The sequence below is a fragment of the Mus caroli genome, chromosome X, assembly GCF_900094665.2.
Source record: "Mus caroli chromosome X, CAROLI_EIJ_v1.1, whole genome shotgun sequence".
Lineage (NCBI taxonomy): Eukaryota > Metazoa > Chordata > Mammalia > Rodentia > Muridae > Mus > Mus caroli.
Window position 1 is genome coordinate 16,452,285 of NC_034589.1, and position 16,665 is coordinate 16,468,949.

The 16,665-nt window shown below is 35.1% G+C and overlaps 1 protein-coding gene across 6 annotated transcripts in view; it reads right to left on the bottom strand.

The window, feature by feature from the left end:
* Positions 1-16,665, bottom strand: part of Klhl13 (kelch like family member 13) — a 149,242-nt gene that overhangs the window by 59,311 nt on the left and 73,266 nt on the right. The window contains exons 1-2 of one of the 6 annotated variants that reach the window (XM_029473578.1): positions 8,771-8,825; positions 8,163-8,275 (exon numbers count right to left, since the gene is read on the bottom strand). The exons of 3 other annotated variants lie outside the window; for them this stretch is intronic. In XM_029473578.1, the coding sequence (XP_029329438.1) occupies positions 8,163-8,260 (98 nt within the window). In that variant the 5' untranslated portion in view covers positions 8,261-8,275; positions 8,771-8,825. Of the gene's footprint in view, positions 1-8,162; positions 9,257-16,665 lie in introns of those variants that run through there. 2 more of the 6 variants (XM_021152967.1, XM_021152966.2) reach the window with 2 other exon arrangements.

Below are 16,665 nucleotides of genomic sequence, written 5' to 3' on the forward strand. Positions count from 1 at the left end.
AGAATCTTCTCATTCTTTGAGCAAACAATTGCTTTGAGAGGGCAGAAAGAAATATGAAACAATTTAGGTTTTCAATGAAATATGATGCAGTTGTATCAACCAACTTGCACCATGCACTTACCTGAGTAATTTCCAAACAGCACTAATAACAATGGAATAATTTTGTGTGTTTATGTTTATTAAGAAAATGGGTTTCATTATTTCATCCAAAAGATAGCATTAGTTCTTACTTAATTTTCAAAGAGACTTAAGGTGTGGAAATCTTGTTCCCATAGTCTTTGTTTTATGAAATCCAATAAATAATACAAATTTAATGGCTAGCCATTTAGTCCACATTTTATCATCATTTTATGTGATTATGTCTCCTTACAAAATTGATGTCGTCAATATCTATTTACGAGAATTGGAACACAAAATTGTTCTTCTATAGTGCTCTAATGATGCTTTCAACAAAAACCCAGGTAATAAGGTTTTCAATGGACAATTCTACTTTTAATAAGATTTTCATTAAATTTTGTTGCAAGAGTTTTAGAGCTGCCTATCTAACATTTAAATTACTCCAATTTGCAAGAAGAAAATTATTGACCCAGAAATTAATATAGCTTAGTTGTAAGAATTCAAAGTTTATAATATCACTTTGGTTCATTGGAAAAGATTTTTTCCATTTCTTATATAAGGTGTGTACGACTTTGTTGATCTAGATGCATGAGAGCAGACACCCATAAACATTCACATCCCAGAATCTTGTGAGCATGGTAAAGGCAAATATATGTGGTGCACATGTCCAAGGCAAAAGTAACTAAGATTATGGATGTTGATATGTCAAAATGTCTTGTATTATTCAGGTGGCCGAATCTAGTCACATAAATCCTTATATGAAGAAATAGAGTGGGTCAGAGAGCATTAAAAAAAAGGATTCAGCTTGTTGGCTTTGAAGATGGAAGAGAGTCAAAAGTCAAGGAATGAAGTTACCCTCCAGAAGCGAAGATTCTCCTTCAGCTATAGCCAGCTAGACAATGGGGACCTTAATCCTACCCTCACAGAGAACTTCATTTAGTCACTGACAGGAAATGAGCAGGAAACAGATTTCCCCTAGAGCCTCTGCCCTGCTGAAACTTGAATTTTTGCCCGCTGAGACCAGTATCAAACTTATGATCAACTAAACTGTAAAATAATACATTTTTGAAGCTTTAGGCTACCAGTCCACATTAACTCAATACTAAAATAATAGAAAGCTAAGAAATGGGGCATTTAAATTTGTATTGAGTGCAAGTATATAGGGTATTATTGTCCTCAAGAAAATATTAAATAAACTGACTAGAAAGGTGTCCTTGACAGTGCTAAAAAGAACATACCAGGTATAACACTGTCCATGGTATCCAGTTTCCACAGGGAACCAAAGTAGAATACTGCATTAAGAATTCCACAGGCCAAGTGTGGTGGTACATGCCTGGGAGGCAGAATTCTGTGAGTTCCAGACTAGTCTGTTCTACATAGCAAGTTACAGGCTAACCAGGGCCACATTGTGAGACCCTGTCTCAAAAACAACAAAATCCACACAAAAATTATTTCAGAAAAGAAATTATACACATATCAGGAGACAATAGATCAGAACAGCAAGTGAACAAAGTTAACCCAATATTTCTGAACAACTTTTCCAGCTGACAATACGCAGATGAGTCTCTTTTTCTATACCACTACTCACTATAAAAAAATAAAACAAAATAACAAAAACCTCAGCTATCAAGCTGCCTGTCTCTAATTAAAATATGAAATAAAAAGTAGCAAAAGTACTTTTTGGGGGGTGTATAGTTCAGTGATATAGACCTTGCCTAGCATCCACAAAGCTGGGGTCCCATACCAAGCACCACACACGACATTAAACTTAACTTAGAAGACACAAACATCTACACAAATGAAAAAGGTATTAGAGGTAGCAAAGGCTTTGAAATCAGGTAACCCTGGCTTTAAATTATGGCATCACTTATCATACTGAACAAGCTAATTAATTTACCTGAAACTCTGTGTCTGCGAATGTAAGAATGGGAGAGTATATTTATGTATGTAGTTTCATAGAAGGTGCTTAACAGTTTCATAGTAGCACTCAGTAAATAATATTAACCATGCTAAACGAGGACATTAAAAAATAGGATACATTCTCATATGAAATTTAGAGTATGCAATGCATGGTAAACTTTTAAGCTCTTTTAATTTTCTTATTGCAGGATTTGATTTCACTTCTCCACTGAACCCCATTTTAAGATGTGCTCTGAAACAAGATGTGCATGCTCTCACTTTAGCAAGCCGTAAATGTGAACAGCTGAGTAAAAACAACAGATCCCTTTATCAGAGTTAGTTATGTCAGTAAAAACATTTTATTGTAATTGAAAATGATATTATGTCACTTTAACCCAGAATTCCATCAAATAGTTTAGAGGGAACGATTGCTGCTTGGAAAGCTAGGTAAGTACCATTATGTGATAAAAAGCATCTGACCAATAAGTTATTTCCTGTCTAACATAAGAGTGGCCCTCCATTTTGTTGTTTAGAGAGTTACCATCAGGTTTAAGCATAAATTATTTTGAATACTAGGAAGCATACGTTTTAAAATCTGGTACCTATCTCCAATTTGTGCCTAATTAGGCTTAAGATCCATTTTTCTTCTGTAATGCTTTCATTGTCTTTTAATCAGTTATCAAAATTGAAAGTGTTTAATGCCTATCTTGCTTTAGAATTTTCATAGAAGGAAAACAGGACTAAAAACAGAATGGAAGATGGAGAATAGTTACTGACTGACTTTAAGGACTGCATTTGCCTAACACTCAGCCATTACACTTGGCATGCAATATCGAGCAACTGCTGAATGTTACTGATTTAGAATATGGCAGTTCCTGATTTACAATAGTGACACACACACACACACACACACACACACACTTACTTTTTTTTATTTGCTGTAAAATATGCATTCAGAAGCAAACCTTTTCTTATATTATCACAAGACTGTGTCTTGTGATGTTTCTAGAGTTGAGCACTCTAGGTCACAGTCACACATTCTGATGATAAACATAAACAGCCACCTTTCAGTATGCTGTGATGGTAGTCAGGGATAAGGAGTAAGTTAGGTGTGGTGAATTCATTGTTTGTTTTTTTTTTTCCTGTGATATTTTCAACTTACAAGATGTCTGAGAAAGTAGCATGCACTGTGAAGACCTAGCATGCACGTATCTGTTTTCTTGGGTATAGACTTGAAGAAACACACAGGAATACACTGCGAGTGCTATTTCAATGTAAAATATCTTCTGCAGTACTTCTTGCTTAACTCTTTAACTGCAATAAAGTTATTTACACAGACATTGCTCTCTCACTCTTTCCTCTCAAATTTGGATCTACACACATCTGGCCTGCACATTCTGCCAAGCTGAATGGGAGGAATCCCTAGTAACTGTGGATTTCTCAAGACAATATCAAGATTTGCAATTCTACTTCTTGCCCACTATGGGCAGTTGCTTTGCAGGGAGGGATTCTGGGTAGCAGCATCTCATTAAGGATAAAAAGAATGAAGCAAGATAAATGATTGGCAAGTAAAATTCTTTGAACTATCTGAAAGTAAAAGAAACACTAGCTGTTGTTTTATACATGGATTGTGTGTAGAATTATTAAATGGTTTTTAAAAATACACAATGGGATTGACCAGAAAATTTTAACTTAACTTGAACATGCCCAACTAAAGTATCTTAAATAGCTAAAAGAATAAATGTTGATGAAGAGAAGGTACAGTCTAGTCATAAGTCTCTAACAAGAAAAGTTTGCAAAAATGAAAGGCTGTCTTCCCCTAATGGGACCACATACATTGCATAGAAGTACTGAGTGAAAACAACTTAAGAATGAAGTGTCTGGGAACCATGACACACAGGACAGTTTCCAAGCTTGGCTCTATTCAAGAAATACTTTTAAATATACTAGCTCCATGAGACTCTATTTGGAAATAAAAGAGGAGGAACTGATTTTGCACAGTACAAAAACCTGTCCATAAATGAAGAAGGGTGCTATTCTGGGGAGGTAGTCAATTCTCTTTTCCTGACAGTGTTCAAGGAGGTCATGGATTGGAATCCTTGAAAAGTATCACAGAAGGGGTCCTTGCACTAATTAAAGGAAGTATATGAGCTCTCAGAATCACCTCAAAGGTCACTGTGATTTTCTATTAATAAATGATAAGGTAACCCTTCTATAAGCCAAGACAATGCAAATTCCTAACCACCATGCCACAAAAGTGACAGAGCAACACAAATTAGTCTAATGCATTAGCTATATGATTAATTGACATAATTTTTTTATGTAGCAAAGACAAATCAAACAGACACAAAATTAAAGTTTATGTACTAAAAGTAGAAGAGATTAGTCTTTCTAAATTTGAGACTACTGAAATATTGCAGTAGTTAAGAGAGATTTTTCAAACTACAAGTTTTGATTTGCACAATGAATTAGTAAAGGATATTCTTAGGGAAACGAAGGGAAAGAAAATATCAAAAAGGATAAAAATATGCATTTTGTTTTATAGCTGTATTTTGAATCTTCCAGAAATGGGGAAAATTAACATAGCATGCAAAATGTTTTTCTGTGGAAATCTAAGGACTGAATTTTATTGATTAAAAAATTGCTCTGAAATAAGACACTATTGGCATTAGCTATAAAATATAGTTTACATATACAACAAATTTTAGACAGAAAGCTAACTAATTACAATCATAGGGGCTAAAGGAGGATGAGGCTCATTCTGGTTCAAATTAGTTCACTAATATCAGTCATCTCTTAGCCCATCTTGCTAAAATTCACTGTTATGATGCATCACACAATTCTTAACCTAATTATTTTCCACCTTTTTTCCATACTTCTATTACTGATAAAACTTTGCGTTTGTGAAGAAAAGAAGAAAATGTCTCTAGTACTAATACTGTTCCAGTGTGCGTTCAGAATCTAACAATGCATTAATCCTATAACATTGGTCTGAATGAGCCATTTGCTGTTTTAAAACAACAAATACCAAAACACTGGCAAAGCACTTCAATGCGGTTGCCCTTTCAGCTTTATTAATTTAAGCCAAATGACAGGGGAATTTATATGGTTTCCACCTGTCAAGAGCAGAGTCTCTACTAATGCAGTTTTCACTGACCAGGAAAACCTCCCTGAGGCTAAGGCTGAACTTCAACCTAGTGTTGAACAGACGGTAGCACAAACATGTCACCAAGGACTCTGTTTCTATTAAGAGAATCCCTTCCGAAATTCAGATGGATGGCATACCACTCAGCACGTGTTCAAATCTGAAACTGGATGAACAGGGCCAAAAATTACCCTAATTCTTCTATCTCCCCTAATGCATTACATCATAATTGAAATGTATGCTACATAAAACAGTTTTCCTTAAAGGTGCCATAGTCACTATTGTCACAACTCTTGAAAATATTGAGACATTTCAACTATCCAAAAAGAAAAAAACAAACTCGAACTATAAATCCCAAAGGAACAAACACAATATATTTGTTTGATGTTGAAAATGAATTCAATGTTCTGTACTGTAGCAGATGTTAGCATAGCATCCCTGACCTGTCTAGAGCATCAAAGCAAAGCTCGAGCCAAACAGCACTGACACTGGGCTTAGAAAGTTAATGTAAGACCCTTTATATTTTGTTGTACATGCTGAATTCCTATAGTACAGTTGTGCTATAACTAAGGAAAACTTGTTTTGGCAGTTCAGTCTTTGAGAAAATACTTGCCTCCAATCACAGTCATGTAATGTGCATTTGACAAATTGCAGTACATAATCATAAAACACTATAAAGCATTCTTTGTGTTACACAGGCACACGAACAAGAAGATTGTACCTAAACTGTGAGTGATTCTAGATTATTCAAAATATGACTTGAAATTCTAAGACATGATTAGAGATCAATGTCCAACAGATCACAGTATACCAAGGAGTCAGAATTTAATTATTCCATTGCAATGTAAAGAGTTTAAAGAGCAACAGCAACAAACCCCAAGATTTTGGCAGAGAAGCCAAACAACTCTAAGGCCAAATATTGGTACCTAACCTGGTAATCTAACTTAGTTTTGATCATCTGAGACTTGAATTTTATGTTTATCTTAAATAGAGCAAGTAGAGTGTAAAGCACTGATTATGCAGCATGCTTTATGATTGTTGGTCAAATGACTCAATGCATTGTGATCTAAAAGGTAAAAGGTAATCAACTTACATACTCCCCAAGTGAGCTTTCTCCATAGCAAACATTTTTGTTTTATTTCCATGTATATTCATTTAATGTTTCGTAGTAATATGTTTATAAAGAAAACACACTGGGACCAATTTAATAATATTGCCTGGTGCCAGTCAAAATAGTCTAGCCTAACCTTTAGCTCTTCAAACATCTTTCCATCCTACCTATGCATATTACCAGTAAATAGTATTCACCATTGTAAGAGCACAGTATTTTCTAGCTTTTGCCTTCTAAACAGATGAATTTGAGGGAAGAAAAGTCATTTATTAAAAATGTTGTATTACCTTGTATCTGAGATTGTGGCTAGTAAGAATCAAAAAAAAAGAATTATTAAAATATGGGCATATATTTAAACATCTCTAAAAAGGGCAAAGGAACCTCAAAAGGGAGTATAAGTTGGATCATCTGAACAGAGAAACATAGTAAAAATATCATAAACATTAACTACTAATATTCATGGTAACCAAGTGATCTTTTCAGGGTTTTGTTTTGTTTATAGTTAAGTTGCTTTTTGTATATATTTCACCATTCCTCATTAGCCAAGATTCATAAAGTTGGGAAGCTATCCTGTTTTTCTCAAATAACTGAAAGGAGTTCCACTAATTGGTGCCTCCCATTAATTTGTGTTTTCCTAAATACAGCATCTGCAACCCAAACATAGCTGTTGTATTTTCACAAACATCAACTAAATTATTTCACTTTAGAAAAAAAAAGATTCCACTAGCCATTTAGATAAAATAACCCAGAACACAAGGACCATCATGAAATATGATCTCAAAATGACTCTGAAATATGCTCATTTTTCAACGCTTTCCAGGGAATCACTTCAATTACAGTAAAAACAACTGAGTACCTTTCAAAAGACCTGACTATTGTATATCATATACAACTAAATTTAAAAATGACAACACACAATGGACTCCTAAATACATATATCACTTAAAGCAAAAACAATTTCCACATTATGACTGTCCACTAAAAATAATTTCAAGCGAATATTCAGAGTTCAAGAACCTTTAATACTCAAAAGATTTCCTTGTCCTAATGTCGTTTTCTTAAAAGGTTCAGCTTTCCTGCACTCATTCTTCCTCCAGAGGAAGATTTAGAACAATACCTCAAAAGAACATTTCAGCATAGCTCCGAGATTTTGTTTTTAATGCTATTATTTTATATATTTAAAATATATTTTTTAAAAAAATTCCAAACAGGTTGCCCAATGTATTTCTATAGCTCTTTACTTAAAAACACATTTCTAAACAGCTGTTTGTTAAAATATTCTTTTCCACCTCTGAATATATAAGTAACTGCCCAGAGAAGTAACATGCCACCTAAATTTGAACTTGTACTTCACAACTTGAATGAACACTAAGAAAGACATATCATTCATTCATTAACATTTATACAGAACTAGAGTGTAAAGGTCTTGACTCGTTTGATGAACTATGAATGTTTCAAATTCATGCAAAAAATATATAAAACATCCCCATATTTAGCATATCATAAACATCAAGAATCAGCAGATTTTAAGCTAATACACAAAAGAAATCACTGTTTCAGATACATAAAAATTCCAAGAAGCTCATGTTAAATGTTAAAGTTTCCTTATAAAATCCTTTGGCTATATCTTCATAGTAATGACTAGATTTGCATTCAACACTTTAAGCTGAAATAAACTCTAGGAAAACAAAACCAATGTTAACTTGGGCATGCCAGTATCTCTAAATGTAAGCAAGCTTGAGGGTTTTTGTTTGTTTGGCTGGCTGTTTGTTTGTTTCTCAATCTTGTCAGTCGGGGGATGTTGCTATTTGAGATCCCCCTCCCACAGTTTGCCACACTGCAGATTCATGAATGAAACCCCACTTTAATATCCTATTTTCTCTCACTTACATGTATGCTGGAGAAAGTGGAGTTGACCTGGATGTTTTAAGCACAGGAACTGGGAATTTCCAGATAGCAGGAGAGCTCGTTTTCCATTTCAATGGCATGTTGTCACCACGGTACTACAATAACAGTAAACAGCGTTTCCATAACAGACTACCAACTAACACTTCCATTCCACAGTGTACTGACACAGCAGCCGCGGAGAACAAGCAAAAGATTCTGCCAGTGCCCTAAAAAAACGATGCTTCCAATCTGTACAATAGGAATGCAAGGTACCTCCTTTAAATCGCCCTGTCCCCTAAAGCAATAAGATGATTCTATCCTTCCAACTCAACAATAGTGCCACCTCGTTAGGAAAGTGTTGACTGCAGTGTGTGTGTGTGTGTGTGTGTGTGTGTGTGTGTGTGTACACTGTACTATGCATTGTACACAATGCAGCTTTACTTAATAAAAGCAGCTAGGGTGCGTTTTTTTTTTAAAGCTTGCAATACCATTGTTTTACCTTAACAGGGATACTGCAGCATTGTACTATGTTCTACACCTATTAACCTGTTTTCTAACCAATAGTAGCAGAAAAAAATAGATGGGTTTCATATAAAAATGAAACAACATACCTACTCAGAATACATTTGTCATCCTCTGAACATTCTTCTTTTGAGCTGCAACAGTACAAATGGGATATAAACCTCAGCATAGCCTTAGGCCACAGCTAATAGAGATCAGTGACTAAATTCAGCAGCCTGCTTTCCTCCTGTGAAAGCTCTGGCCACACAATACAAGAATGCCATTATGAGAAAAGCCCATTTAAAAAATGCCAGGTCCTCTGTTTTCCAGTTAGAAGAAAGCAAAATGTCAGAGCAAATATAAACTGCTGCAGAACTCTGCGCGCTCCTCTAGTAGCTTCTGATTCAAGTTGCACTCCTTCCCCTATTTTTATTTCCAAGCCGGGATGAGCAAAACCTCGTACATTTACAACATGCTGTGGCAACACGAATATCTCTCTGTCTTCTGCAGCAGAGAAGTACAGAATAGCGTGCTCTTAATAGCAGTCCTCAGAGGGACGCTATCAACAATCTAATTCAATACTGCCCTCCCCTTCTTCCCCTTTTCTCCTCCCGTTCACCCCCTTACTCCTCCCCCGCCCCCCAAACAGCTCACAAATTGTCTAGAGGAAAGACCGACACTGCTAGCCAAGCAGGTGTCCAGCAGGGACCACTCCACAGCTCAGCAGCGGTCCAGTAACCTCTTGGGATTAGCGATTGTCAAAGAGGTTCCAAAAATTGAAGCTGCGGTTAAATCAGCTTGAGGTATTCCATGAAAGCAATGTCAAATAAAGGGTTCATCTACATTGTTTTAAAATACTGCCTGAAAATAGTGTTGTAAATAATCCCAAAGTGATTGGGTGTTTTACACTTTTGTTTAAAGCAGCAAAACAAATTCAGAAATTTTCTATGCAACTTTGAAAGTAAAATTAGGTCAAACTAAATTAATACTATTCACAACTCTTTCTTTACAAGCTGAAAAATACTACTTCTTAAATGGGCAAGTTGCTGCTAAAAAATAAAAACCTACCTTCCTAACACCTCTCTATTCTAGTAAAAACAAAATTATCTTGTCTCCATCAATAAATGCAGACCACCAATAACAGAAAAGTCACTACCTTTTAAAGACGATAACTGCCACAATAAAGAGCTCATACTTATTCTTATATTCATATCTAGAAAATAACCTTTTACCTCCAGCCAAATAGTCTTTTCAAATTATCTTGTTTTCTAAAAAGATTTGGTCCCTTAAAAAAGATTTTTTGTATTAAAAAAATCCTACAGATGAATGTTTCTTTAATAAGAAATAACTTTCAAAAATCCCAAAACCACATCACTTAATACACCAGAAACAAAGCATGAAATCAACTGTGATTATCACAACTTCTTTTTCAAATTTAGTTCATTATCAAAGCAAAAAGCCACTTCTTATGAGATATAAATAGAGATGTAGGAGTGGTATTTACATGCACGTTCATGTCTGGAAAAACAATGTTTATTTTGAAGCACTTATCAGTAATCCATAAACCTTATAAATATTAAACTAGCATTACCCACCATTACCTCACACGTAATTTTTATTCTATCATACATTAACTACTTCTCGAGAAAAGCAAAGGCCAAAAAAATATCCAACTCCTTTTAATACTCAAGCCAAAACTATATCAGAGAAATCTTTAAATGGATCAAAGAAAAGAATATTTATCAATATCTTAGCAGTGAAAACATACTTGATTAACAATAAACTACAAATACACCATAGGTACGATTTCATATTGGGGGGATTTTATGTTGTCTAGGAAAGACCTCAGAAACAGTGAGCTGTTTGAAACCCAAAGGAAAAATATATGCATAAACATATACACACACAAGCATGTACAGAGACACACATGTATTTATACATCCATCTTGCGATGCCTCATTCCAAAGTGAGTTTCTAATTAAATTTCAATGTCTAAAGCACATGCAGAAATTTGAAAATATTAAACATAAAATAACAATATGTTAGCTGTTTGCAGCAAGAAAAGTATATTGTAGGAAGAAGAGGTCTAGGCTTTTAGACTTACGGCAATTCTACAAAGCAGTGATTGTAAATGTGGCTTCACCTTGTCAGAACCCAGACTTGAACCAAACCACAGTAACAAACACAGTGTTTCTAGTGGCTATCTATCCAGAGAGACACCTCAAAATTGCTGAACAGAAAACAGGGTGAGAGCTTTACAACTTTCTAAAGTATATAATTGATGGTCCTTTGTCTTACAAATACCCTTTAGGTATCATTCGTCTGTTAATAACTGACTGAAGCAAACAACAACCAACCAACCAACCAAATGTATGTCTACTATCATTAAGAACCAAAGAAACTAATCAGAGTCATTTTCATTTGTCATTTTCAGTCTAGATTTCTGAGAGACTTAGGGTTAAGTAAAATGATTTTAATAATTGCTCAAAGTGGGAAGAAACAGAAACTTCTTCCTTACATCCCATTTTTAGCATCCTTAAAGACATAAAATGCAAATACTATTAGACTCAATTTTAATCATTATTTATATTCAAGTCTAGGTTTGGGGCTTAATAAACTGCTATATGCTTTGTAATTATCTGTCACCTTCAAATAATCATTATGCCAAGGGCATAAAATTAATTACTTTAAGTAGAAATATGGTCCATGAATTGTCATCAATTTAAATTTGCTTAACAATAGCATTCCTCATACATTGTTTAGAAATAAACTCTACACAGGTAAAATTGCCACATTAAAAACTAGCAGTATCAAAATTAACCAGATGTCATTCTCTTACCAGAGAACCTAATAGCAAATATTGAATGTAATGATAACTACCATCAATCCCAGAACCCAAAACATTTGCATCTATATAAAATGATTAATTATACATTTAAAATATAATTTTACTCAGTGAGACATTACTTTGATACTGTCCCATAAGCATAGCACAAGGAGCACTGATTTCATTTACAGAATACTTGGAGGCTATCATATAGCACCACAGAAGACAGAAGGATATTCTAAGTATTTTATAAATATTAATGTCTTAACTACCTGTGCAATATGCATCTCAGAGATAAAATAGCCAGAAGACAATGATGGTTCTTAGTCGAGGCCATAGAAAGAAAGATCATTTTTGGACAGCTCCTACACCACAGAACCCTATGGCTTCCAAAGTAGGCAAAGATTTTAGAACTGATAGATTCCCTACAAAACATATTTTTCAGTATTCTCATTTGTAGAGATTAAAATTCTGAACTTGGAGAAGTTAATTTGTCTTCTGTCATGGTGATGACTAGCTAAAAGATGGTTTTCAATTTCCTAGTCCAGAATTACTTCTATAGCATTCCTAAAGTTTTTCATTCAGACTATCCATTAGATGTATACTTCTATCTGAAGTAAACCACATCCTGCTAATTATCTTAGCATTTTCTAAAGAAACAAGGACAACTAAGAGACATTTCATCCTTCTATTGGACGTCCACTGAAACACAGAAATGGGACAGAATCACCCAAATGAAAACGTACACTACAGAACTACACCTGAAATTTTAATGGTACAATGTATAGAATGGCCAGGTGGAAAATAATGTAAGTACAACTTAAGGCAGTGTTAGTATAGGGAAAATCGAGCCAATAAAGCTATTTTTCTTGACTCTTTTTTTCTCAGTAGTTATCAAATAACTTGTAGAAGTGAATTATCTGACTGGCTGGTACAGCCTGTAGTATTCTGAGAATCTATTTATCTTGTAATTAGCAATCTTGACACTATCTCTTCAGACCAATCTACAATAATATTGTCCTGACAAGATTGTTACAGATCATACAAGCTGCATACTCATTTATGTTATGTTCTACCAATTAATAAACTATATACATGACAACCAGGACTTATAATTTTTACCAAATATGCAACAACAACAACAATAACAACAACAAAAGTGAACAGCACATCAAAATTCTTTTGGGAAATACTCTTCACATGTACATGTATGTATATCTTTCATATACAGTAAGATTATAATCTTGTCTGTCTCCTTAATATGTTTCTATGAACTTGAATACAAAATATACAACAATTTTCTTCATAGATACTCATATACATAGCCTTGTTACAATCAATCTCAAAAGTTTCCACAGAATACCATATTGGATAATTCTATTTTGAAAATTTCCTAATAGAACTACACAGATATATATGGTCCCACAACAGATCTATGGAGACATATGCAATTATAGCTAAGACTCCTCATGACAGAATACCATTATCTTATGTTCATATGCAAGTGCAGAAATTGAAATCCCTTACTCAATTGTAGCATAAGTAATACAAAGGACAGAACTCTTGAACAGCCCCAATGGCTAAGAATAATTAGTTATGCAGTGGTAGAACAGCAATGTAAAGAGCTGGTGTACTGAAAAAGCAGAGCTTGTGATATAAGGAATCAAAGGATGAAATTGTTTAAGGAATAGCAAGGGAGGTAATGACTGGAATGGGAACAGAAAGAACTTCTGATTTTTACGTCAAACATTTATAGTTGGTTAAACATTTATAGTTGGAAGTCTTACTTGATTGCCACCTACACAGTCTTACTAATTTATTGGTAGAGCCTACAAAGGCTATGGGGCTAAGTCAGGAGTAGTAGTGGGTGGATGAAGATGCCCAGGGACGATATTAAGCAATGAACAAAAGTCCATTTGTTATCCAGAGACTACCCCACCTGGGGATCCATCCCATAATCAGCCACCAAACCCAGACACTATTGCATATGCCAGCAAGATTTTCCTGAAGAGACCCTGGTATAGCTGTCTCGTATGAGGTTAAGCCAGTGCCTGGCAAATACAGAAGTGGATGCTCACAGTCATCTATAAGATGGAACTCAGGGCCCCCAATGGAGAAGCTAGAGAAAGCACCCAAGGAGCTGAAGGGGTCTGCAACCCTATAGATGGAACAACAATATGAACTAACCAGTATCCCCAGAGCTCGTGTCTCTAGCTGCATATGTAGCAGAAGATGGCCTAGTTGGCCATCACTGGGAGGAGAGGCCCCTTGGTATTGCAAACTTTATATGCCCCAGTACAGAGGAATGCCAGGGCCAAGAAGTGGGAGTGGGTGGGTAGGGGCACAGGGTAGAGGGAGCGTATAGGAAACTTTCGGGATAGCATTTGAAATGTATATAAAGAAAATATCTAATAAAAAAAAAGAAAGAAAAAGTCCAGTTGTTGAGGAACCAAAGGACCTGCAGATTCTGACTATACTTACTATATCAATTGTCCTGTTAAAGCTAAAGAAAAGATAAATGTTGAATGGTAAGAGTTCTTGCCATCCCTACTGTCTATCTTCTGGTAATATCTATATTAGTTACATATTTTCTTGTTTTCTACCCTTCAGTATCCCATCTGTTTAGAAGTATGTTAACTAGAAGTAGGCAACTAGAGTGCCTGTATTTACTAGGGATGTAGTAGCAGAAATTAATGATTTTAATATATGCTATTTAAATAAAGATTTTTTATACTATAATTTTAAAATTAATTATAAACAGCAATATAAAGAGACAGTTTGTCATCATCTAAGAGAGATAATTTACTTGGTGCCCAAGAAAGATGTCATCATGTTAGTAAACCTTGTACCACAAACATGTTACATCAGATGCTCACCTAAAATTACTGTCCATCCTTCAAGAATACTTTAATTTGTATAACTTCCTACTTCAACATCATTTCTGTCATATTGGGAGGCACTCAGTGCATATTAAGTTGTGTGAATTGAATGGAAAATATGCAAGCTCATGATTGACTCAATCAGAATATCCTACTGAAGTAGGTGTTTGAAATAGTATTGCTAAATTTGCAAGGACCACAAATAGAGTTTAGGAAAAAGGAATACTTATTAGTTTGATAAATTTAGGCTATAAAATCCCTAATATCAAAATATCTATCATCTACCTACTTATCTATCTATCCATCCATCTATCTATTGATCTATAATATATTATCATATATAGATATAGATATATATCAACAGATAAATAGAAATGTGGAAATGTTGCCACAAGTTTAAGGGCTGAGTCACAGGTGATGACAACATTTTGGGAGGAGGTGAAAGGTAAGAGGCAAGGAAGGGGGTCACTGAAGTGTGTTCTGGAAGATATGCCCTGGTCCTTAGCCTCTCTACCCCTCTTAGACACTATAATATAAGCAACCTCTAGAATGTGCTCTCAACACCTCGCCTTAGATATAAAGGATTTAGCTGACCTTGGGCTGAAACCTCTGAAACTAAATTATTTCACTGAGATATTTGCCACATTGATGAAAAACTGAGCAGCCCAGATACCATCTGGATAAAAGAAGTACATGGTAAATAAAATATATACTTACATAATTTATAGTTGTTTATTTATGATAGTTGAAAATAATAAGCACAATGCATACTACACAAAAAAGTGTGCCAATTAAAGAAAATCAATACTTTCTATACTATTTTAGAAATATTTCATCATTAATAAAACCCAGGGATATAAAAGGCCTTTCAAATAGTAGATTTGCTTCAACATTTCAAGTTTAATTGATAATTCTAGCATTTTTAAAAATAAATGCTTATATGCAAATATCTATTATATTCCGATGAGAATATTATTGTTTTGGTTAAAGCTGAGATTGGAAGATTACCCAATTACTTCATCCCTTCCTCTCCCTGTCTAGAAATTTACAACATTTGGGAGGGGGTTCCCAGAAGCAGTTTTCATGGAAAACTAATCTTAATGATGTATTAAAATTATATAATACTAAATGAAATTGCTATATGAAATGTTGTGATTTTCTTTTATTATTTTCTAGACTTTTTCATTTAAACTTTAAATTTCCTATAAGTATATTCAATAAAACCACTACTATTTGGTGGTAGCAAATGCCTTTAGTCCTAGCACTAGGGAGGCAGAGGCAGGTGGATCTCTAATGTTGAGGCCAGCCTGATCTACAGATTAAGTTCCAGGGTAGCTAGTACTACACAGAGAAACCCCATCTTGAAAACAAAACAAAACAAAACAACGCAGAAAAAATGAACAAACAAAAAACCAAATAAACAAATACACCCCAAATCAAATAAAAACCTTACTAATATCAAAACATTAAAAGTTGACTTGGCCTTGCTCTTCTTCTTCTTCTTTTTGTTGTTTTCTGGGACAGGGTTTCTCTGTGTAGCTCTGGCTGTCCTGGAACTCACTCTGTAGACAAAGCTGGCCTCAAACTCAGAAATCTGCCTGCCTCTGTCTCCCAAGTGCTGGGATTAAAGGTGTGCTCCAAATTCTTAGGCAAAAAGATGGACCTGGAGGGCATCATCCTGAGTAAGGTAACCCAATCACAAAAGAACTCACATGATATGTACTCACTGATAAGTGAATATTAGCCCAGAAACTTAGAATACCCAAGATATAAGATACAATTTGCTAAACACATGAAACTCAAGAAGAATGAAGACCAAAGTGTGGACATTGTGCACCTTCTTAGAATTGGGAACAAAATACCCATGTAAGGAGTTACATACAGAGACAAAGTTTGGAGATGAGACAGAAGGAAGGACCATGCAGAGACTGCCCCATTCAGGGATCCATACCATAATCAACCACCGAACACAGAGTGCAGACACAATTGCATATGCCAGCAAGATTTTGCCGACAGGACCCTGATATAATTGACTCCAGTGAGGTTATGCCAATGCCTGGCAAATACAGAAGTGGATGCTCACAGTCATCTATTGGATGGAACATGGGGTCCCCAATGGAGGAGCTAGAGAAAGTACCCAAGGAGCTGAAGGGGTCTGCAACCCTATAGGTGGAACAACAATATGAACTAACCAGTATCCCCGGAGCTCGTGTCTCTAGCTGCATATGTAGCAGAAGATGGCCTAGTTGGCCATCACTGGGAAGAGAGGCCCCTTGATCTTGCAAAATTTATATGCTCC